The following is a 24,181-nucleotide window of genomic DNA, read 5'->3' on the forward strand; positions in this document are numbered from 1 at the left end:
GTAAGCCATTGTCTTCTCTCCTAGCTTCCACCCACAGATAAAGTGGTTCCAGAAAGATGATGTGGTCATCCTGAAGATAAGAATAAGGAATGTAAAAGATTACAAATGTAAATATTTCCAGGATAGAGTTGTTTTCAGGTAGGTTCGTGTATGTCTTCGAGAGTGAAATCGGAAATCACTTTGAACATGGTAAAAGACTGGCCTTTCTCCCTGTGCACCTAGTGGCTGGGCAGGAGAGAAGTTTTACTTGGCTGACATGGAACTGCAGGCCAACGTAGTAAAAGATGCCTGCAGATGCACGATCGTGAATGAGGAGCCTGTGATCACTCTTGCAAAAGAGACCAGGGGACCTTGGTGTGGCTTACTCAAACAGAAAGTGAGTGGAAATGAACCGTGACTAGTCTCAATGGCCTGAGCATGACTTACTCTGTATTAAATGTCACCTGTTCTTTTGAACAGAATCCTAATGTGGCTTTTGATTTCGATCACTGGGAAGAATGTGAAGAGGACAGCCAGCTCCCGCAGGGTAAGATGGGGTGCGCCCACCTCCTGGGGAGTTACAGATGCTGAAGGCCATGTTTGAGGACTGCGGCCCTCGTGGCAACGGGTCTTTACCATGAAGCCCTTAGGAACTGGTTTTCTCCTTGTGGTCAATCTTGGTGCTAAATGTTCTGGTTCAAAGAGGCATCAACTTTTAATTATAAGCAACCTTCTTATAACACCTTTACAAATTTTCTTCTCAGGAGGTAATTAATTTCTAAGTAGGCATTTTACCTGCTCATTTCTTGCCTAAAATAACAAAAATAGAAAGTCACAAAATAGAGCTCTAGAAGCCATGGGACTTTTTCTGCATTGGCCAAAATAATGGCAGGGTTCAGGGGTGGGGGATACCTGCTAATCAGTCTGTAGTGAACAGATATTTCAATAATATCAAACTCTTACAGTTGTGAATTCTAAAAACCTGCCGTGCACGGTGGCAGAGGTGGCTGAGAGCAGCGGGCAGCCGTCGGAGGATGACGGAAGTGAGAGCGAATGAGCACGAGTCAGATCCAGAAGGTGGCCCGAACCGCACGCGGACAGATGGACACGCCGTGTGGCTGGGAGCTCAGGAAACAGCAGTTACAGCCAGACCTGCCTTTGACTCCAGGATAAATTCTGACCAGGTGTCAGCTTGTGGCACTGGGATTGGTACTGGTGAGAGACGGGCTGCGGGGACTCTGGCGGGTGGGCGCTGGCCGGACCCCGGCCCACCGTCCACCTGCACCCGCAGGCCCGCACAGCCTCTCACGTGGAGCCTGTTCCAGCACGCTGATCCTGAGTAACGGGGGAGCATGGCGTGCCATTTGGGGGATGAACTGTCCTTCCCAAAGCTAGTCTGTTCACTTCTTCACAGAGACCCGGTTGGTACCTTGCCCAAACCCTCGTGTTGTGCATATAAATTGAGGTTTCCGGCCTACAGTCTCATGCTCTCCACCCTAAGCTGGTTGGGCTCCACAGAATGATCTATGGACCTGTACTTGATGTCGTCTGAGGAGCCTGGTCGCGACCCATGGGTCGACCAGGAGTGAAGGTAAAGCTACAGCTTCTGGAGACCCGCCTGGCCCAGCCAGTCCTGGGCACACAGGAAGAAGTTTTCTCTTTGGTGAAAATGGAAGAGGATGCGTGGGGTGCCTGGAGGCGACTCTCAGAACAGCTGGGTGTGGGGAGCCCTTGCCCCGCTCACAACGCTGTCCGGTCACCAGCCCCTAACTCGGGGGCGCCCTGAGCTGGACTTGCCGTGTTAACTGGCAGAGTTGCAGAAGGGAATGAAATGTCAACCCTGCGTCTGTCTTCAGTAGGAGTCAGCAGCTTTGCCTAGAGGCGGGAAAGAACAGTGACCCAGTGAGACCACTGTGGCTGCCCCCAAGACTTTTTTATTATACATCAGAAAACACAGATGTCCCAGTAGATAAGCCACCACTTGAACAAAAGGTATACTGTCACCAGGATGTACCGTGAGCAGGTTGGGATCACACTCTGACTCTCAGTTTCCTCATCTGTAAAATAAGACTTTCTGCTTGCTGGGTGGCCTTGCCCTGCTCTAGGGGCTGCCCCTGGGTGCTGCTGGGTAGCAGCACTTCGAGGGAGGCCAGCCCTGGGCTCCGGGCGGCTGCCGCCAGGACTCCCAGGGGCTGCTTGGCGGGTGTCAGATTGGCACATGGAGTACCGGGGTGATTGTCCTTTCTCTCGGCTAAGTCGAGCAGGCTCTTCAGAGGTTGGAAGTGCCCCCATCTGGCAAAGGTTTGACTCCGCGGAGCTCTTGTCCTCAGCAGGTGTCGCTTTCTGTAGGTAGAGATTTTGCTCCCTCTGGGGGAGGCCTCTGGACAGGTGGCCAGGCCTGAGTGGCCCAGGATTGCCTCGTGATTGCTGGCCACCTGCCAGGGACACTCGCTTATGTTCACTCTTTTGTAAAACAGCAAATAATAAGGGCAAGCAGTAGAGCTGCCTAAATCGGGGCAGGGGTTCTGTTTCTTGGAACAGCCAGAGGGGAATCGTGTGGGGAGCTGGGCAAGATGTTTAAATCTTGATTTCTTTGTTTCAGACATTTAAATTTACCCTCTGAAGTTCTGAATAACATTTTGTAGGACATAGTGACTTGTGAAATGTAAACAATTACCAATTTTTTTTTGTTCCATTCATACATATGGACTTCATGTTTGGGGAAAATTCCTGAAATGCAAAATAGAAGTACCGTTGTCCCTGTGCTTCTAGCATTGCTCACAGAGGCAGTCATGCGATAAAGGTCTTCTGTAGTCTATCAATAAAATTTCAGTGTTTTCACAGAAATGCCATTTCATTTTTTTTTTAGACTGTATCTTCCCTGCGTGCCGAACGTAAAAACAGAATTGTATTCATTACCTCCCTTTCTGGTTTGACCGGAGCGCCAGTGAAGGCGGGAGAGGGAGTGCGGGGGGCCTGTGAGGCCAACCACTGACTGTGGCTCCTGGCGCGGGCACCAGGCTGTGGATGATTCGGGATGGTCAGCTGTGCAGTGGGGGTCTTGGCATGCAGCCTGGGGCAGACCTGCCTCGTACATCCCAGGTAAAATGCGGGGGGCTCAGTATTTCGGGGGGGAGCAGTAGGCCATAAAACACTGGTACTTCAGTACGTTAAAAACCCACTTCAATTAAAGCAAAAGTATTACCTATTTTATATAAAATATTTATATACCGGGCGCCTGGGTGGCTCAGTGGGTTAAGCCGCTGCCTTCGGCTCAGGTCATGATCTCAGGGTCCTGGGATCGAGTCCCGCATCGGGCTCTCTGCTCGGCAGGGGGCCTGCTTCCCTTCCTCTCTCTCTGCCTGCCTCTCTGCCTACTTGTGATCTCTCTCTGTCAAATAAATAAATAAAATCTTTAATAAAAAAAAAAATATTTATATACCTTATTGGTCACTGGGTTTAAAGAATGCCCTTTATTTGAGGAGGTGCGATGGGCCTGCCCCTGGTAAGGAGTCCCAGCGCGGGCGGCAGTCCACCCAGCCCGGCTGCCACATCTCTGTCCGCCAGCTGTAGCAGACACCTGTCACTTCTCTCTAGAACCCCCACCCAGGGAACTGAGAATGTGTACAAATAACATCTGAATACATTTTTTTCTTAAGGAAAAAAAAAAAACATCAGGAAGAAACAGCAACAAACATGGCTTACAAAAATAAATTCACGGCGGCTTGGCCTTGGCTGCGGGAGGCCGAGCTTGTTACTCTGGAGCCTCCTCTGGGGGCACAACTTCCATCAGCATCTGGAGCTGCATGGTGACCGGCTCTGCGGGAAAAGCCGACCGGAAAGGGCGGTTAGAGAGCCGGAATGAAGAGCTGGCATTGCCGGGAGTCTCGGGGAGCAGTGGTATTGCTCCTGCCCTGTGGGGCCGTGTCCTCTGTCAGAGCCCCACTCAGGGGACACGGGCTGAAGGCAGAGCCACGCTGGGAGCTGCAGGGGCTCTCCAGAGCGAAGTTCTTTCCCAGGAAAGCATGAGGAGCCTGCTAACTGTTTTCACTGCCACCAAGCAATGTATTCAGGGGAAGACACGCACGACTCACTTCTGTGTCCATATGTCGCCACCACTAACCGAAAGTTGAATAGTTGGAAAGCACTGAGCCTGCATCTTGCTTAAAAGACTGTTCTTTTCGCCTCCTTAATTCCAGCTTCTAGCCAGTTCTCGTAGGGAGCAGCTTGGCTCAGTTTTCTAACGCTGAGAAATTGAGACCTACTTTGTTACCCTGAGGTTTTAGGTCATTCTGGCCAGATTGTCAATATGATCAGATCTAAGCTCATGGTCAGAGGCAGGGGGAAGTGACTGTTCTCCCGGCACTGACTGTACTTTCCTTTCCACAGTAGCGTGTCCGCTCTCCTCTCCACCTAGGCCTTCCATCAGAGTGTGAGGCGGCTGGGCGGTGGGGAGAACTCTTTCAGGAAAGGAGAAAGTTCCTGGTGGAAATAAGAAAGCGCTATCTTGGCTGTGGTTTCACTTGGCTAACCAGCATGAAACAGGCGCTCTCTTGCTTATTGTAATGCTGTTGTTGGGTTTCACAGGTGAGGAGTGCAGGCCACACTGGGATCTGAACGGGCCAGGCCAGAGAAAGGCCTTTCCCGCCCCTGCTGGCTCAGTCTAAACAAAGTCTCAGGGTCAAGCTCACCACCTTCCAGTTAGGTGTTGCTCTTTTGTACCTGAGTTGTGTGTGTGCGTGTGTGTGTGTGTATGAACCCCAGAGGAGTGCTGAAGGGACGCATGTACTTCCCTGCTCTCCATTCAGACAAGCTGAAGGAGAAGGGGCAGATGTTGAATTACATTTACTCCATGAACGCTGGGGGCTGCTGTGTAGATCCGGAGGGAAAGTGTGCAGTCCAGTTCCTGCCTCGTAGAAACAGTACGGGGAGAAGGAGCCTGAGAAACGGGTCTTCAGGCTTTGGATCACTGATGGCCTTGGTCCCCAACGGCTATGGGGTGCTGGTGCCGCACCGTGGTTTGAATCTGTAGTGCGGGGTACAGCACCGTGAACATCCCTGCGCTGTGCTGAGACCCCTTGACTGAAAGTGAAATGTAGTTGAACTTCTAACCCATAATGGCCTGCTGTGGCGAGCAGCCAGGATTGCTGAGTGGTGAGCAAGAGCTAGGACTTTGGCACGGGAAGGCTCGGGCCCTCAGCCCAACCCTGTCCTGGGTGGGGTGTGTCTGGGATGCTGCTGGGCCTCTGAGGAGTCTGCGTATCAGGCAGGAGAGGCTGGTGCTCTAGGTTGGATGCATACCCGTGTGAACCCACTCAGTACTGAACCACACACTTGAAAATCATTAGGATGGTCAATTTCATGTGTATCATACAGTGATAAAAAGGAAAAGCAGGGGCGCCTGGGTGGTTCAGTGGGTTAAAGCCTCTGCCTTCAGCTCAAGTTATGATCCCAGGGTCCTGGAATCGAGCCCTGCATCGGGCTCTCTGCTCAGCGGGGAGCCTGCTTCCCTTCCTCTCTCTCTGCCTGCCTCTGCCTACTTGTGATCTCTGTCTGTCAAATAGATAAATAAAATCTTTAAAAAAAAAAAAAAGGGAAAGGTAGATGGTGATTTCCCTTCCTACTTGTTTACAGTAATTGATGGGAACAAAGGCAGAGACCCCAGCTGGACCCCAGAGGTGCCCCACGGAGAAGGTGAGATCTGCCAGCCACATGAGCTCCCATGATAGGGGGCGACAGGTGCGGGTTGCGGTGCCCGTCTGCGCTGTGCTAAGAGAACAGTCCTTCTGCCGGTACTTACTCGAGATTCTCTGAGCCCAACCAAACTTATAGTGGACAAAGAGGAAGTAGAATATCAGGCCGCTCAGTATAAATAATACACAGTAGAGATACTCCAGTGCGGGCTCACTGATGATTGGGGCCACGACCAGAAATGCGGATACGATGGTCACCAGGATGGGGATGACAATGGGCACCTGCAAAGAACACGGTGTCATGACCTGGCCACATGCGTTCACAGTGGCCCTAAAAGTGTTCATCCCAGACAAAACTCTGCTACGGGCCGCATGTCAGGAACTCCATGTGCCAGTCCTCCCAATTCCAAGATGTTTTTTTTTTTTTTTAGAAGAGTAGGGCACACTTTCCGATTCTTTTTTTTTTTAAAGATTTTATTTATTTATTTGACAGAGATCACAAGTAGGCAGAGAGGCTGGCAGAGAGAGGGGAAAGCAGGCTCCCTGCTTACCAGAGAGCCTGATGTGGGGCTCGATCCCAGGACCCTGAGATCATGACCTGAGCTGAAGGCAGAGGCTTTAACCCACTGAGCCACCAGGTGCCCCCAATTCCAAGAGTTTTAAAGTAATTTTGCCAGTTTGTTTCATCACCAGTCTACTTTTTTTTTTCTTTGCCCTGGGATATAAAGGAAATGTCCAACATCATGTCTCTGCCTACCTGTGATCTCTGTCAAATAAGTAAATAAATAATCTTTTAAAAAATCAATAGTTTTAGTAATTAATAAATTACAAAATAAAGTTAATAATTATTAAATCAAGACAATTATTTTCCCATATAAATAGTAGCTAGAAATTGGAGTATTAAGAGATTTATAGAATTACAGAGTCTAGGAAATTTACGGTGTTAAAAACTAATAAGCAAAAACAAAAAAACTCTAATATGCATTCTACCAAGAAAATGTTAACCAGGAAGCTATTCTGATTTGTTTCCCTGTTGGAGTCTTTATATAGTAGGTCTTCTATGAGATGGTCTCTTGCATACGTGTGTGTGTGTGTGTGTGTGTGTGTGTGTGTATACTTACTTTGGATATATCTTTTGGGATCTATAAATGCAATTTTTGTTCTGAGAGTTGCCATTATAAATAGTAAATATCACACCTTACTCTCTTCTTTTTTACATCCTGTCTGTAATAAGCCATACTAGAATTAGCTAGGGATTCTTCTCTTTCCTCCTTGCATCTGATTTTAGCCTAGGGCAGTTTCCTTGGCCTACTTGCCTTAACTGGCACGCTTTCATACACTTTCTCTTCTATTGCTCTCATATGATCCTGTCAGTGCTTGATATCTGCACCTGTGTGATATCCCCTTTATCTCCCATCACCTAGTCTTGTTCTGTGGTGGTGTGTTCACCGTGCACAACACTGACTTTGGTTTCCAAAGCTTGATCTCTAGGTGATTCCTCCTGAAGGTCCCTGTAACCATCCATGCCTTGAGGTGTTTCATACTGATAACTTTGTTTTTAAGATTTATCTGTTTAAGAGGGGGGAGAGAGGAAGAGCACATGAGGCGAGGCGTGGGGAGAGGGAGAGAGAGAATTGCCAGCAGACTCCCCACTGAGCACAGAGCCTGACAAAGGGTTCCATCTCACAACCCCGAGACCATGACACGAGCTGAAACCAAGAGTTGGCCGCTCAACTGACTGAGTCCCCCAGGCACCCCTTGGTCACTTAATTTTTTGAGGCCAATTTGGCTTATATTTTCTGTCTCTGAATACCACACATACATGCTCCCCTGTCTCAGGGTATGAAGTGTGGCTGATGAGAATCCCAATCCCTATGTTCATTTCTTTCCTTTACGAGAGAATTGGGGTTGGCAGAGGGCTCAAAAGGAGGAGAGGATACCCAGAGCCTGGTCTTTTACAGCTCTATAATTTAATCAGATATACTTCCTTGTCGCCCCTCTAGTCCAGATTCGTCAGGGATGCCATATGCCTTCTGGCATGTGGTTCTGGCCCCTCCTTTCACGGTCCCCTCCCACTCTCTCACCTGCCTCGGAAATATTTCTTCGATTACAGTTCTGAAGAATTCTTCTGCCTTGAGAGGCCTGGAGGGGCTTAGCTGGTTGAGTGGTCAACTCTTGATTTCAGCTCAGGTAATGATCTTGGGGTCCTGGGACTGAGCCCCATATTGGGCTCCTCACTCACTGGGGAGTTTGCTTGAGGGTTCTCTCTCTCTCCCTCTCCCCGCTCCCCTGCTCATTCTCATTCTCTCTCCCCCTACCTCCTCAAATAAATAAATCTTAAAAAAAAATTCTGTTGCTTTTGTTTTTTTCTTCAGAACCTCCACTTATACATGTGTTAGAACCTTCTTTCCCTATCTTCGTTATTTTCTCTCAAATCCGTTTTGCTTGAGAGGTTTTGTGCAGATGAAAATTCTGTTCTACTAGCGTGATTTTGGCTGCCCGATGCCCTGTTTGAAGAGGAACTGCCAAACTCCATTTCCCAGCTGACTCCGGGGACTTGGTGACAGTCAAGCTACAGTGCCAGAAAGGCCACTAGGCACATGTCTGAAATGAAATCCTAAAGCTAAAGGCATTATCCTGTTCTTGTCCTATTTACTTAAGCCCTCAGACTTCCTACCTTGTTCTTTTATCTTCATTTGTTGTAAAAATTCAGTAGTACAGTTGTTAACAAAACACAAGCAAAACAAAATGAATTCTTACATTGGCATATAGACCCCTTCCAGCTGTGCAGGGAAGTGGCAGGGAACCCCAGTTTGCAGATACAGATTATTAGTGATTGCCTGCACAGGAATGGGTCTGGGGCCAGAATTCAGGAGCAAGCTCCCCTTGCTGTGATGTTCAAGTGAAGAGTAGAGTCAGGTTGGAAATAGAAAGCATGCCCCTAGATTTTCAGGTAGTTACTTTTAATCCATTTCAAGAAATCAAAGCCACTTGGGGTGCCTGGGTGGTTCAGTGGGTTAAAGCCTCTGCCTTCAGCTCAGGTCATGATCCCGGGGCTCTGGGATCAAGCCCCACATTGGGTTCTCTGCTCAGAGGGGAGCCTGCTTCCCCCTCTCTCTCTACCTGCCTCTCTGCCTACTTGTGATCTCTGTCAAATAAATTAAAATCTTTAAAAAAAATAAAAGCCACTTGTGATATTTGGGGCACAAACCTACCTTGATAGGCCTTTCCAGGTCTTTCTTTGTAAACCTCATCACCACCAATCCCAGAATTGTCAGGCCATAAAACAGCCACGCGGCAAAACTGAAGTAATTGACCAGTGAGTTTATGTCACCAGGGATGATATAAATCGTTGCTATGATACCCTATGGAAGTAAGAGTGAATTTTTAGGTCACTAGTACATAAAAACAGGATTCCTGTCCCCTCATAGGAGACTGAAGCAGCAGTGTTTCCTGTGGATGAACATGTCAGCATGAAAGAAACCTCTGCATCCTGGTACAGTTGGGGTTAAATCAGGCTTTGGCTATGGTGCATGTTCTCCCTGAAGACTGATGGAAGGATTTGGAAAATCTGTGACCCTTGAAAGCTGCCATTTCAAGCAGGGGAGAAAACAGAATACGCATGTATATCGTGCCCACTTTCTGACGGTGTTTCTGCCAGAGAGTCGTCATCAGGGGAAGGGTCCTGGGCTTTGCTGCCACACCCAGCTGGGCTCAGCCTGGTCTGGACCTGCCTTAGCTGTGTGGCCTGGGCCTTGTCTCAGGAGGCCTCTCCTCTTCTTGGAAGGGAGTAGGCTGATGGAGGGTAGTGCGGCTCCTTTGGGGGTGGAAGGAGCCTGGCCCCATGGCTGGGTGGGCTTGGCTGGTCCATAGGTGCCAGGCACAGTGGCACACAACCAAGGACTGTCCCCCACTGAGAAACTCCAACTGGAGGATGTCAGAGAGCCTTTACTGCACAAGGATGCCATGACGTCTCAATTATGGGCTCGTAAGGAGAAGCACCTACCAGCAGCCGCCTCATAAATGCCTTATTCTCTTCCCGTGTAAGCTGCTGGTGTCTGTACAGCTTGTTACCAGGGATGCAGACATATAGATAGATGGACATGCACGAGTGTAGAAGTTAGAAGGTTGGAAGAGTCAAACAGTGATTTCCATGGACAAATTCAGGAAAAGAAGCAGACATGTTGGGCAACGTTTGACTTGTTATAGGCTTTTTGACCCATTTCATGTCAAGGAGTGGGGAGCCTGGGCCACATGAAAACCATGGGGCTTAGTGATACCGGGTTCCTTTGGGGCCCCTCTGCCTTTAAGGGGGTGTCTGCTCCAGGATTCATACTTACATAAAAGATGATGGCAGGGGCTGGAGTCAGGCGCTTGACGCTGATGTAGGAGAGCACTTTGAGCATATGGCCTTCCCGGCCCGCCACGTACACAAGTCTGAAAAAGCAGTAATGGAGCCCCGGTGGATGGACGCGCAGGCTGTTGTCCCATCACTGGGCATCACTACCAAAACCGCGGAGAGATGGACTGAATTGGACCCTGGCGTCTTCAGTGGGAGGTGAGTGAATTCTGGGGACGTGAGTGAGGTGGTTAAATGCCCCCGAGAGCAGTGCATCCCGGTGCCGTGGGTCACCTACAATAGGCGAGAGCAGGGGCTGGCTTGGGGTTTGCGGGGGGGTGGGGACTTTCAGGAGGAGACACCTACTCTGTGTCTTCGAAGTTACGCTTTCACATAAGGGAACAACCAGAGCAGGGCCAGCAGACCCCCCTGCTTGGAGCCGCTGACAGAGGCAAACACAGAGGCACCTGGCACCTTCCTAAATCCACGCTGCACAGAATTTCCACATTAAAAAAAAAACAACCCATAAGATGAATTAGGGGTGGGTCAGCAGATGCAAACAAATGGCTTAGTCCCCCCACCCCCACTCCCAAGAACTCCTGGTGATTCAGTAATCTGAAAGACTATGTTTAAAATGTTAAAGAAAGGAAAAAGAGGGGGAAACAATTTTTTTAATTACCATAATTTAAGAATGTAATCAACTGTTAAACTAGGTTCAAAATGAAAAAATACATAGAAACTAGATCCAAGAGGGGCACCTGGGTAGCTCAATCAGTTGGGTGTCTGGCTCATAATTTCAGTTCAGGTCATGATCTCAGGGTCATGAGATCAAGTCCCACGTCAGGCTCCATGCTCAGCATGGAGTGTGCTTGGGTTTCTCTCTCCCTCTCCCTCTGCCTCTCTCCCCACTCGCACTCTGTCTCTAAATAAATAAATAAAATCATTTTTAAAAAAACCCAAAACCCAACTAGATCTGAGTTTTGAAGGGTAAAGAAATGGAAAATGTAGACAGGAAATTGAGAGAAGAAAGAGGAAGAAGCCTGAATATGTTGAGTGGGGTAAGGCAAACTTGAAGAGTAGAGAGCTTTCAGGAACTAGAAAAACAGCTTTCACATTAAACCCAGCTTGAGATAAAAACATACTCAGATACAAACATTAGGGTGAAGGAAAAAAAATTTTAATTTCCAATTTAAAAGTTTAACTACAAAATTTGGACAAACAGAGCCATAGCAGACACGGCATGAGACTATTTTCAAAGCGACGAGGAACACGGGTTTTCAGATTCCAGTGCTCCATAGCTCAACTGTCATTCAGGACTCGTAGCAAAATAAATACATTTGTAGGTGAACATTAACTGCAACATTTTCTGTTTTCTGATCCTCACTGGACACTATTACTTCTACTCTGACAGAAAGAAAAAAGTTAAACACCGAAGGAGTTGATTGAAGAAGCAATGTTAAGGGACAGCAGTAAAACATGCTGGTATGGATGTAAGTATATACATTTTTAATTCTTGTCACGATGAACTTATTCTTGGAGGGGTGGGTTTATTGACCAGGGGTAGCTGATCTTTTGGACCATGCAAAAGGGGGAGCCCTTGCAGGAGAGGGAGGAGAATGGAGATGCTGATAGACTCTGTTAGGGATTCGAGTTAAATTTGAAGGGTAATTGCTAAAAGTCACATCAGCAGAAAAGAGAAAGGACATTTGATGGATAATAAATCAGGATAAGATTTTTCAAAAGCCAGGGCACCTGGGTGGCTCAGTGGGTTAAGCCTCTGCCTTTGGCTCAGGATCGGCAGAAAAGAGAAAGGACATTTGATGGATAATAAATCAGGATAAGATTTTTCAAAAGCTGGGGCACCTGGGTGGCTCAGTGGGTTAAGCCTCTGCCTTTGGCTCAGGTCATGATCCCAGGGTCCTAGGATCGAGCCCCGAATTGGGCTCTCTGCTCAGCCGGACACCTACTTCCCCCGCCCCCTCTGCCTGCCTCTCTGCCTACTTGTGATCTCTCTCTCTCTCTCTGTCAAATAAATAAATAAAATCTTTGGGGAAGGAAAAGAAAAGATTTTTCAAAAGCCAAGAAAACATACTATGTTGGAAATAAATCCCACTGTAAAGACAATCACATCAGCTATGATCAGTTGCTGCTCACCTGGGCTGGAGACAACCTAGGGATTGCTGAAAGAGACCTAAGCCAAAGCCCCATGATGCCAGGGGTGGGAGACACAAGGGTGCGATGGGTTACCTGAAGCAGCAGCCTGGAGCCTGCGGAGTCCTCAAGAGCAATATGGGACAAAACAGAATTTAAGGCAAAACGAGTTCCCACTAAAAACAGAAGCCATCTACCGAGAACAAGAGCCCTTGAAACACAGAAGGCCAAACTCGACAAATCCACTGAGAGCAGAAGGTTTGAACAGTCAAGGCACAAGCTTGATAACTGATGTAAAAATCAAGAATATGAACATAATACACCTTATTTTCAAGACCCATTTATAAAAACCGCAGTAAAGCCACAAGAGAGAAGGTGTGACGCTTCTAAAGAGGTGAGATCATAAAGATCCCACACTCTGACTACAATACGATAAAACCAGAAGTCAGGAAGACAAAAGCCAAAAGGGCTCGTCTATTTAAAACTACATATTTGAGGGGCACTTGTGTGGCTCAGATACTTAAGCCTTTAGGCTTAGGTCACAATCTCTGGGTCCTGGGACGGAGCCCCATGTCGGACTCCCAGCTTAGTGGGGAGTCTGCTTTTCCCTCTCCCTCTGCCTCTCTCCCTGCTTGTGTTCTCTCAAATGAATAAAATCTTTAAAAAAAAATAAAAAATTCGAACTTTGAAAATGACATAAACATGGCAACTAGTTCCCAGAACAAGCCAGTGAAACTAGGAGGAAAGGAATCACCAGATGGTGGTGCCGGGACCTCATGCTTTAAACCCCTCCGCGCTCGCGAATCAAATGTATGGCAAGTCCATGGGCTCAGAAAGCAAGCAGGACTTTTGGAACTGGACACAGTCATTCTGAATGTGGCTAGAGGGCTGAGCAGGCAAAGAGGAGTGGAGCAGTGGTTCTTCCACCTCTTCAACCTGAAGGGCTTTGGGAAGCATCCCTACACATGGTGACAGCAAAAGCACGGGGCCCACCGGGAAGCAGAGTGAAGTCTGCACGCTGGGCGTAATGGTTGCATTCAAACCAGGAGGAGAAAGGACAGACTATCAATAAAATCTGGACAACAGATAGAGGGTTGAGGGGGAAAAGTGAGATTTATGCCTCATACCAAAATGTATTCCAGACGGATCAAAGAGCTAAAGTAAAATGCCAGAAGAAAACACAGGTGAGTATTCTTTTTTTTTTTTTTTTTAAGATTTTATTTATTTACTTGAGAGAGAGACAGTAAGAGAGAGCATGAATGAGGAGAAGGTCAGAGAGAGAAGCAGACTCCCCATGGAGCTGGGAGTCCGATGCGGGACTCGATCCCGGGACTCCAGGATCATGACCTGAGCCGAAGGCAGTCGTCCAACCAACTGAGCCACCCAGGCGTCCCAACAGGTAAGTATTCTTGAAAGGAGGAATGTTTGTCTGTGTGACAAAATGCGGCAGGAAGCAAAAATCTTGGATGTGACCCCACAAAAATTCTATCTAACATAAAGTCATAATTCTGGCCAACCCCAAGCTGCACAGGTACAGAACTATACAGAATTAATTCAGAATGGATCATAAACTAAGTGTGAGAGCTACACCTATTTAAAAAAAACTTCTAGGGTAAAACAGAAAATCTTTGTGACCTTGGGTTGCACAAAGCCTCATAAGTATGACAACAAAAGCATTACCTATGAAGAAAAAATAAACTGAGCTTTGTCAAAGTTAAAAACATGCATGTTTCAAAAACGCCAGTAAGAGAGGAGAAGATAAGTCACGGAGTGAGAGAAAATACGTGCAAGTCAGATACCTGACAAAGGACTTGTACCCATAATACATGAAGAATTCTTACAACTCAGTAAGATGACAAACAGCTCAATTTATAAAGTGAACAAAAGATTTGAATAGCTATTTCATCAGAAGATGGATGAATGGCTAATCAGCATAAGAAAGGACGCTCAGTGTCACTAGTCACTAGGGAAATGCAGTTAAAGCTACAACGACACGACTAATAGCCACTAGAAAGATGTGGAGAAACTAGAATGCTCATGGATGGCTTACGGAAATTAAAAGGGAACAACCACTTAGAAAACAGTAGAGCAGTCTCTGCTTCATATAGCAGTGACTATATGAGCCAGCAACCAAGCCCCACTTCTAGGAAGCTACCTAAGAGAAACACCTATGCGCACACAAACACGTGTGTCAACGCTCACAGCAGCGTTGTTCGTCATAGCCCGGAAGGAAGCAATGCAAGCCTCCACCAACTGGTGAAAGAAGAAACAGAACATGGTATATCCATGTAAGGGAAGACAATTCAGCAGTTACAAGGAATGAGTAGGCACGTGCTATGACACAGACGAACCTCACAAATAATAAGCTACGTGAAAAAGGCCAGATGCATATGACATAGAGCATCATTCCATTTAAATCCAATGTCCAGAAAAAGCAAAGTTACAGACACAGGAGGAAGTCAGTGGTAGTCTAGGGCTGGAGCGGGGGTGAACTGCAGTTGGGTGGCAGTGAACTTTCTGGGATGATGGAAATGTTCTAGAATTGGACTGTGAGGACATTTGCACAGCTTTAAAAGTTTACTTAAATCATCGAACTATATAATTGCAAAGTGAGTTTTATGCAAAGTGAGGTTTACCTCAGTAGAGCTACTGAAATTGTGTTTTACCAGAAACTGAAATTTAAATACCATCTATAATAGTGCAAAAGATATGAAAAAAAATTTTTTTTTATTGGACAGTGAGTGCAAGAGAGAGCATGAGCCAGGGGGAGGGAGAGAGAAGCAGACTCCCCACTGAGCAGGGAGCTGACTCAGGCCTCGATCCCAGGACATCAAGACAAGACCTGAGCCGAAGGCAGACGCTCAACCAACTAAGCCAACCAGGTGCCCCCAAAATATGAGATTTGGGGATGCATCTGACAAAATGTATGCAAGAACCATATACTGAAACTACTCAAAATATTTTTGAAAAAAATTAAGATCTAAATAAAGGGAAAGGGTCCTTGCCCTTAGATTAGAATATTCAATACAACTGAAATGGCAGCCCTGTCCGGACTGACTCGCAGGTTCAACACAGCCCTGATCAGCATCTCCGAAGGCCTCGCTGTAGTAACTGACGAGCAGATTCTAAAATTCATCTAGAAAGGCAAAGGACCCAGAATAGCCAAACACTTCTGAGGAAGGGGAGATGTTAGAAAGGCAGTCTGTGCTTTGACACGGCTACAGAAGAATGAGTTTGTGGTCTATGGCATGCCAGTGTGAAATCCTCAACAATTCCACTCTCAGAAATCGATCCATTCAGAACCCCGGACAACTGTGCAAAGACATGTTCTAGAATGTTCCCTGTGGCAGTGTTGATGAGAACAAGCCCCACTCAGCCCAGGAGCTAAGGTTTTATGTGAAATTGTGCTACATCGTCAAATGGAATCCAACACAGCCGCTAACGGTGCCTAGGGCAGGATGGTCCGACAGCTGTGGGGCTGGTGAGCTACACCTGTTTGTGTAACATCTGAGAGGACCAAAACCACAGCTGTGTGCTGTCGTGCTACAGGGATAGCTGGGTGTGACAGACTTCCATGACCTGAAAACATAAAATGTTACTCTCCGATCTCGATAATGTATTCACAGGAGAAGATGTTCAAGAACTATCCATATGGGGGAAGCCTGGGTGGGTCAGTTGGTTGAGCGGCTGCCTTTGGCTCAGGTCATGATCCCAGCATCCTAGGATCGAGTCCCACATCAGGCTCCTTGCTCAGCAGGGAGTCTGCTTCTCCCTCTGCCTCTGTCTGTCATTCTGTCTGCCTATGCCCTCTCTCCCTCTCTCTCTCTCTGACAAATAAATAAAAAAAGAAAAAAAAAAGAAAAAAATAAAAAAAAAAAGAACTATCCATATGGGACAAACAGGACAAGGTGAAAAGTACCACCGGTGTGCCTGTCACCTTGTGTCCCCAAGCTCGACCTTGTGCTAAAGTTGGGGGCGCTGCTCCCTCCTGAGGAGTGTAGAGGCTCGCTTCCGTGGGGCCACCAAGCCCGGCACCAGTGTGCAAGCTTGGCCACGCTTTTTGCTCCCTTTCCAGGACTCTGGGTTTTCTTTCTTTCCTTTTTTTTTTTTTTTTTTTTTAAGTTTTTAGTCAAATTCCAGTTAGACTTTAGGTTTTCTTTATGCCATGACATGTTAGCCTGGCAGTACCCTATGGACTTTCGCCCTAAGTCCTGTCTTCCTCAAATGTGGGACGGGCTCTGCTGCCCTCTGTCCGCCCCCCCAGGGTGAGTGTGGGGGTCCCCTACCTGCCCGCCGTGAAGCAGGTCCCATTGGCAGCACCTATGGTGGAAAAGCCCACGAAGAGTGGCACCACCCAAGAGGCCGGATAGAGAACACGGTCGCCAAATGTCTGCAGAGAGAAGCAGAGAAGTCCTGAGGGTTTTGCAAGGCCTGTAGGAGCCGTGGGTTCCAGGGAAGCTGCTGGCCCTGCCTGGGGGCTGGGCCCCCACTCCTGGGGGACACGGCCTCTGACTCCCCTCCTGGAAAGGAGGAAGTAGACAACCCCGCAGGGGAAAACAACTTAGCCTTTCTCCCCATGGTGCAGGAGAGCTGACCATACTGACTCCATCCTTGGCCCTCCATCTCGTTCATGTTTGCTGGATGACCTCTCTTAGGGCCTTGGGGATTAATATCCATACCTCAGAAATGCCTGCCAAGGTCGAGATGCAGGGAGGCTTGTTTCGGTCCCCCCAGGATTCTGTTAGAACATAGTCTTTCCCCTTCCTGGTGCACAGGTGGCGCCACAAGATCTAACTGAAGGGTGGCTGTCCGCAGAGTGCCTGCTAGCCCTTTGCTGTCACCACAGTGTCCTTCTGCGTACCACCTCACTCCATGACATCTTGGGACTAAGATCCAGACTTTGGGGAGGATAACTGCACTGAGCCTAGATCAACCTGTGCCTGATCCCCCATCCAGAGGTTACCCTGAACAGAACCACATATGAACTATAGGAGTCCGTGCTTCATTTTTGTCTCCAAGTGCCTTCTCAGTTTGAGGGATGCTTTACTGTCCCTCCCTGACCTTCTAACACAGAGTAACAGAATCTCCTCTCCACCCCTCCCTGTCCTAATTTTTCATCATTTCAATATCCTTCCAACACCCAGCCTCTTGCTTCCTTGACCTCCTTACTCAGACGGACGCTGTTCTTCCTGCACCTTCACCGCCTGCCCTCGTGGTCAGTGATCTCTTTGTGACCAAGACATCTCTCCCTGCTCCCCATCCCTGTCACCTGTCTGCAGTTCACGTCCTGTCCCACCCCAGCGCCACAAGGCCCCCAGCACGTGGACCTCCTGCCTTTCCTGCTCTCATCCCCACCCCCTTGTCACTGAGACCCTCCTTGCCCAGCTTAATTTCCCCAGTTACTACGATTCCCCCCTTTGACCCCTCCCCTGCCCTTTCTCATCCGCCTCTGCGTCTGTCCAAACCCCACCCCTCGTGCAATCCCGCCCTGCTCCACCTGCATTCCGCGCCAGCACCAGGCCACACACCAAACCGGAAGGCCACCTACTGGTGGCCTTTCTCCTCAGATGGGTCTTTACCGCGGCCCCAAACTGCTCACTCTGCCCGAGTCCTAGAAAATTACTTCCCTCATCCCCTGAAGGCACCTCAGCTTGGGCATTTGTGAATTCCCACAGACCCCAGCAGCCTCCTGCCCAGACTCCGGGGACTCACCACGGCCACCGCCTGTGACTGCAGGAGCTCGGTGGGCGTCATCACAGTGAAGTAGGAAACATTCATGAGAATGTAGCAGCCCGTCACCAGTGGGATCCCGATGATGATGGCCAAGGGCAGGTTTCTGGGAGGGGCAGGGACTCAGGGTCAGACTGGAGCACCCCATGAGAGCCTCGCAAGTCTGTTGGTTCTGTCCTGTCCTTTCTGCCTGCTCACCCGGCCAGCCCTCCACCTCTCCCTGTGGTGGGCTGGGGGTCCCAGCTGTCACAGCAGGGGCTGTGGGATGTGACACTGTCTGACGAGAAAGAACCCTCCAGCTCTCAGACTCCAGGGCGGCGAGGCTGAAAGGTTCATAAAGCAAAAATCAAGCTGAGATAAAGTTGGGGTCCATCCAACCTCCCAGTGACTTTTCCACGGCCCAAAGCAAAAGCAAACTCTAATGAGCGTGCGGAAACCATTCACAGCCTGGAGGAGGGTCTGCTTTTTGCATGGGGAAGAGAAACATGCTTGCCAGCCCCACTGTCTCCCATGTAACTCGGCTTTCTTACCTGAAAGGGTTTCTAAGTTCTTCTGTGATGTAATTGAGTTGATTCCTAGGCAAAGAAAAGTAACATGAGTCAGTGACCTAACTTGGACCTTCTTTGCTTAGATCGTGAAACACACCATAAAGGCTGGCCTCATTTCAGACTCTCCACCACAGAGAAAATTCTCCGACAGGAATTCCGGGTAATTGCTTTCAGAGAAAGCCCTGGTGATGATGGGGCTCCCAAGGGTCTGTGGGTCTGTCAGTGAGAAGTCCTTGCCCTCTGTGGGAACTGTGGGAATTAGCCAGAATTATCAGGAGTCCTGAGTCCCCAGGCTGCTTTGAAAAACTGGAATGTTCGCTATCTGAAAGGAGAATGAAAGCTGTTTCTCATGAGGGGAAGACCAATGTCACAGAGGGTCACTTCTTCCTTGTATTTCCAAAGCTGAAATGCAAAGGCTGCATAACACTCTTGCCGTGTCGAGTGCCTGGGCAGCCCTGACGGCCTCCCGTTCCACGGAGCCCGTCTGTGTCTGAACCACACTTCGGGCCCAGGCTCACCACCTCCTGCCCTCGGGCCACTCTGTGGGGCTGGGGAAGGGGCAGGGGTTTTGGTGTCTGTGGGGTCCAAGGAGGACAAAAGTGGGGTGCGGGTGCTAAACAAAAGACGAGGTGAACGTTAGGGTCCTCCCACATCCCAGAGGGAAGGATCCTTGCTCTCCTTGGTTTCAGTCGAGTAGCCTGGGGCACCCGACCAGATGTGTGTGACATCTCAGAGGGCCTTACCATCCATCATATGCCCAGAGTCCATTATAAAATGCCAGACTGATGGCTCCCACAGATAGTTGTGCGCCTTCAAAAGAATTCTCAAAATTCCTTGTATTTCCTGTAATGAAGCCAAATAGTGAATCGTGGGTGTCAGAGGACTAGATGGGGGCCCTGTCTCAACTCCCTGCAACAGAAGGGCACGCCCCATGACTTCAAGTTATCACACAAACTCTGGAAAGCAGGGAAAGCACAGCTGCTTTCTGCTGAACTCCTGCTTCCAGCGAGATAGGCCTGGGAGCACGGCCTTGGGAGGACAAGGCTGTGCCAGCGGCACCCGCCCCCACTCCCACCTCCGGCCGCGGTCACCTTGGGCCAGGAGGACCAGGCCGCTGATGATGATGACGGCCACAATCACCAGCTTGGCTGCCGTGAACACGTTCTGGACGTAGCTCCCCAGCCGCACGCTCAGTGAGTTCACTGTGGTGATGAGCACTGGAACAAGCCAGAGCGGGGGCACGTGGTGCACCCCTGGGCCCAGCATGCCCTCCTTCCCCAGGAGCCCGAGCCTGCCCTCTCCACCGCCTCATGCCTCAAGCATGCCCGCGCTGCGGAAGTGGCCGGGCCTCTCTCCCCACGTCACCCCCTCAGGTCTTCCATGCCCACCGAGTGTCACATGCAGGGACTCACAGATGGCAGCGGCAGCCAGGCACTTCACGACGACCTCGGGGGGCTTGCAGCCTGAGTAGAAGGGCGCACAGACATACTCGGAGAAGCTGAGGCAGATGATGGCAAAGGATGTGGGCTTGATGACGAACAGGCTGGTCCAGGAAAAGAGGTAGGCGGGGATGGGCCCAAAGGCCTCCATCAGGTAAGGGTACTCGCCCCCGGACTTGGTGATCATTGTTCCAAGCTCTGCAAAGCACAGGGCCCCTGGAACACAGAGGAAGGGACCCCCACGGCCCCCGGTAAAGCGCTGCACTGGTCCAAGGGAGCCCCCTCCTCTCTGGGGCCGTGCCCACAGGACCACCATGGCTCTCTCACCAGACTGCCCTAAGTTCTGGCCGGGGCTCATGTCCGCGCAGCCCGATCTACACTAGTGGCCACTGGTGTTGAAAGGGACCCTAGCAACGACCAGGCCAGGGCACAGAGGGTGCCCACATCGCCTGTCCCTAATTACCACTGGGAGAGCTCGCCAGGAAGGGGCGTTCCTCATTACCCAGTGTTGCAAGGACCCCACAGGCTGCCCAGATGATGAGACAGGGCCCCACGGCGTTCGTGTTGCTGAGCACAGACTTGGGGGAGATGAAGATCCCAGAGCCGATGATGGTGCCCACGATGATGCAGATGCCGCTGAGCAGGCCCACCTGCGGTGTAGGGGAGGGAAAAGGCGTTCACCAGCCCAGCCCTCTCCCCAGTCCCCTCCCTGGGTGCGACCAGTGTGGCAGGCACCTCCGGCCAGTGCTGCTGTAGTAGTTAACACCCAGCTTGGCTCACCTCCAGTCCATTCATCCTCCCACAGCCTCGTGAGCTGGGTATGCCCTCGTCACCCGCATTTGACAGAGGAAAACACGGAGGTACAGAAAGTTCACTCACATGCAGGCACACCCAGCTCAAGTTCCAGGCCCCCGACCTCTACCCTGACTATACTCAACAAAGCGACCCAGAGGTTTTTTAAAGGCTGGTTTAGCAAACAATGATGTCAAGGCTCTGGTCTGGGCCAGCGGCCTCCCGGGGAGCAGAGGTGGGGACCAGGGGAGAAACCAAGGCCTCCGGGGACCGGAACACTCCAGGGTCATGAACTTTCTCTGATGGCATTTTGCAGGGTCTGAGCTTCCTACCAACAGGCCTCAGCTCAGACCCAGACCATACAGCTCCGTTCTTAGCACACTTGGGAACAGACAAAACTAATTCACAGGAAAGGAAACTGAGGGCCAGGGGGGGGCTGACTGGGAAGCAGCAAGCGGGAATTTTCTCAGGCGAGCTGTTTGTCAAAATTCATCAAACTGAACACTGAAGATCTGGACATGAATTATCCATGAGTTAAGGAAAAAAAAAAACAAAACTTTTTTTAAAGGGAGATGTGTGACTCAGGCCCCTACTTCCTATGTCAGCCCTCAGCAGCCACCAGGCCTGAATCTAGAGTCTAAGTGAACATACGTGCTCACCTGTCTGGACAGAGGTTGCGTTCAGGGTTAGAGCCCAGTGAACAAGGAAGACCTCAGCTGTGGCTTGCTGACAAGGGTTCACACGCAACTGGGGAAGGCCCCAGGAACAGGGTCAGGTCCCATTCTGGCTTCAGGGCTGGGGTGCACCAGTGGGACAGTCTTGGCTTTTCTCCTCTAATAGCCCATTTGGCTGGCCAACCTGGGAGCCCTCTAAGAATCCTCCCTCCCACTGAGATCCACAGTCTCCCAGAAGCTGCCCGGGGTTTAGAGATGAGTTGAGGACACACCTTGGGGTCAGCTCTTTGCTTTTCAGGGGCTGCCACACTCATTAGCCAACTCCTAGGGAGCCCAGACCCCAGGCCAACCCACAGTCAAGCTACGCCATCCCCCAAGTCCCTCCTCCATGCCCTCTGCAGCCAGGCATGGGAGCTCTTGGAGGCTCGGCCCAGAGCTCAGCACACTTGTGGGGCCCTCAAAGCCACCCTGATCCTGCTCGGACTCTCCCTTCTCATCCTGTGAGCTCGAGTCTGTCACTCCACGCCCGTCCGCCTACACGGAGCTCCATTCCGTCTACATTCCCTGGCCTCCAAAGCTCCCCTACAGCCCCAGTGCTAGCCCTGAGGGACGCGGGCCACCTCTGGGGTGTGGGCACCTCCAAGTCCAGCCGCTACTACACTCCCTCTCAGAGCGATCACCCACGTCACACCCGTGTCACACTCACTGCCCCTGCCAGACTCCCTGAAGAGGAACGAGTCTGCCGTCACTGAAGGAATACAAGGCACATAGAGGGGCAGACACTTGGTGAAGTCACTACAGAGGCGACTCCAACATCAGGAGGTCCTCTCTGGCCATCCCTGACCAGGCCATGGGTCTGAGCCAACACCAGCCCTTCCAGGCACTCGCCCGGCACGCAGAAACACACATGGGTTAACCTCGCGGCAGAATGCTGAATTCACTGGCAGGGAGGAGAGAGGGGAGTCCCAGGAATTGTTTGCTTTGAGATGCGCTTTACAGATCAGAGATTTGCGGGGTCTTCACGGGGTCTGCTGCTTACCGCATTGACCTAGGAAGGGCCAGTGCTGAGGGATGGCCTTACCTCCTTCTGGAGACTTGTGGTCTTGTGTTCCTTACTCTGGATACTCTGGATGGACCTCTCATCCTCTCTCCTGTTTCTCAGGCTTGTCTCCTCCATGTCCCCCTCCTGCCAGTTCTAGGAGGCTGCAAGGAGAGCAGGGGCCTTGACTCAGCACCCCCTACAGGAGGATGAGCGCAGATGAGGGCTCAACCAGGCCTCTCCTGGCTGATCCTCCTGGCCCGTGGGGCCCTACTCCAAAAGCAGTGTCTTAGCTGCTGTTTCCACAATGTGCCCTTGTCAACCCCGTAGAGATGATCTGTTCAGTCCTGGGGCTAAGAACCTGCTTGATCCCGCAGATTCTGCCACTCAGGGAAGGAGACCCCTGTACATTTTCCCTGCGGCCCGCCAGCCCCTCAGGGGACCCACTGTCAGCTGCTGTTCACCAGCAGCGACACGCCCCGAAGTCATTCTACCTCCAACTCCCCCCACACCCCGACCCAAAATTAAAAAGAAGTATTTTTAAACGTCCTGGAATATCCTTAGTAGAATCAAGTCCAAGGAAGGAATGCTTTCCCCATGACCACCTGCCCAGATGAAGGTGCCCGACACGGGACAGACCCACAGCAGGGATGCTTCTGCAGCTGGGAGATGCCGGGGAGACTGGGCTCCAGGCTGAGCTGGTTGCTGTTCATTCCCCGGACCCTTTCTCTAAAGAAGGTCCTTCTCGGGCCCTGGCCAGGAGGGTGCGGAGCCTTCCCATCGCCCTTCGGCCTTACCTGCCTCTTGCTCTTACGGAGTCTGGGGAGCTGCCCAGCGCAGCGGCTGCCTGCGTCTGCACGGCTGCACGGCTGCACCCAGGAATGGCCATGTCTTGTGCCCAGCAGTGGAGGAAGCCAGAAGGTACAGAGGTCAACAAAGGTAATTATTAAACACTTTTTTTTTCTTTTCTTTTCTTTTCTTCTTCTTCTTCTTCTTTTTTTTTTTTTAGCAATGAAGCTTGGATCCTGCGCACACAAAGGGGAGGGCCAGGCAAGCTCATTTCTATGTACCAATGTTTGTGTGTTGTTCATCATTGTTTTTCCCTTAACCAGAGACCCCCACATTGGCTACATCTTGGGAGGGGAACTCCTTCTAAAAACTGGCATCAGAGGGGATAAACTTTGGAACCAGCTCCTTTATTGCCTTAATAGGCCAGATTTACAGCCCCAGGCATGCTGTATAAGGAGCAACTGCTGTTGGGGGAACTGGCTAGAAGTCAGGGCGGTGTCTTCGTTCCTCCTGGCTCTGGTCAAGCACGCAGGAGGGTGGGCAAGTCTCTCCTGCTCCCCTTGGGCAGTGACTGGATTCCAGCACCATTGCACAGGCAGAAGGGTTTGGCAACTCACGGCCCCTGGTCTGAGGCCTCGTGCAGCTCCCGGTTCCGGGGACAGTCATTTGGTGGTGCTGCTGTTCCCAGAGCCTACTCTGCGCTCACCTGACTGTGGAGCAGAAAACGGGTCGCACACTCTCCCTTACCTGATGGGGAAACTGAGGCTCCAGTGATAAAAGGCCACAGAGCTCCAGCTCCCCAACCCAGAGCTTCAGAAGTGCCTGGACGGTCTGGGGACAGACCCACCCTCCACAGGACGGCTGACTCAGGTGGCAGCTCTAATCCCTGTCTCAGATAAGTTCTTTTTCCGGCAGGAGAAGCCCCCCACCCCCACCCCCACCCAGGAGCATTGTACTGTTATCAAAATCAGCCTCCGGTTGTTTCACATTGAGATCAATCTGACAGCA

General features: G+C 50.3%; 2 protein-coding genes across 8 annotated transcripts in view; one reads left to right on the top strand and one right to left on the bottom strand.

Moving 5' to 3' along the window:
• TDRD12 (tudor domain containing 12) overlaps window positions 1–2,709 on the top strand; it is a 73,329-nt gene extending 70,620 nt beyond the window's left edge. For all 5 annotated transcript variants that reach the window (XM_082708578.1, XM_082708576.1, XM_082708577.1 and 2 more), the window contains 4 exons: window positions 25–138; window positions 223–376; window positions 460–526; window positions 945–2,709. In XM_082708578.1, the coding sequence (XP_082564704.1) occupies window positions 25–138; window positions 223–376; window positions 460–526; window positions 945–1,036 (427 nt within the window). In that variant the 3' untranslated portion in view covers window positions 1,037–2,709. The remainder of the gene's footprint in view (window positions 1–24; window positions 139–222; window positions 377–459; window positions 527–944) is intronic.
• SLC7A9 (solute carrier family 7 member 9) lies at window positions 50–23,290 on the bottom strand. Of its 3 annotated transcripts, none has more exons than XM_082708609.1 (14): window positions 23,182–23,290; window positions 22,427–22,548; window positions 20,382–20,529; window positions 19,853–20,095; window positions 19,532–19,657; window positions 19,184–19,283; window positions 18,423–18,467; window positions 17,875–17,998; window positions 16,449–16,552; window positions 10,013–10,109; window positions 8,888–9,037; window positions 5,780–5,954; window positions 3,685–3,798; window positions 50–70 (listed from the first exon to the last, which is right to left on the bottom strand). In XM_082708609.1, exons 2-13 carry the CDS (start codon window positions 22,520–22,522, stop codon window positions 3,734–3,736), a joined length of 1,473 nt encoding a protein of 490 aa, XP_082564735.1. In that variant the 5' UTR covers window positions 22,523–22,548; window positions 23,182–23,290; the 3' UTR covers window positions 50–70; window positions 3,685–3,733. The 3 variants fall into 3 exon arrangements, with proteins under 3 accessions (XP_082564735.1, XP_082564734.1, XP_082564733.1); XM_082708608.1 differs by lacking the exon at window positions 50–70 and adding an exon at window positions 1,887–2,322; XM_082708607.1 differs by lacking the exon at window positions 50–70 and adding an exon at window positions 1,887–2,709.
• Between the last annotated feature and the right edge of the window lie 891 nt (window positions 23,291–24,181).

Source organism: Mustela nivalis (genome assembly GCF_964662115.1).
Source record: "Mustela nivalis genome assembly, chromosome: 18".
Taxonomy (NCBI): domain Eukaryota; kingdom Metazoa; phylum Chordata; class Mammalia; order Carnivora; family Mustelidae; genus Mustela; species Mustela nivalis.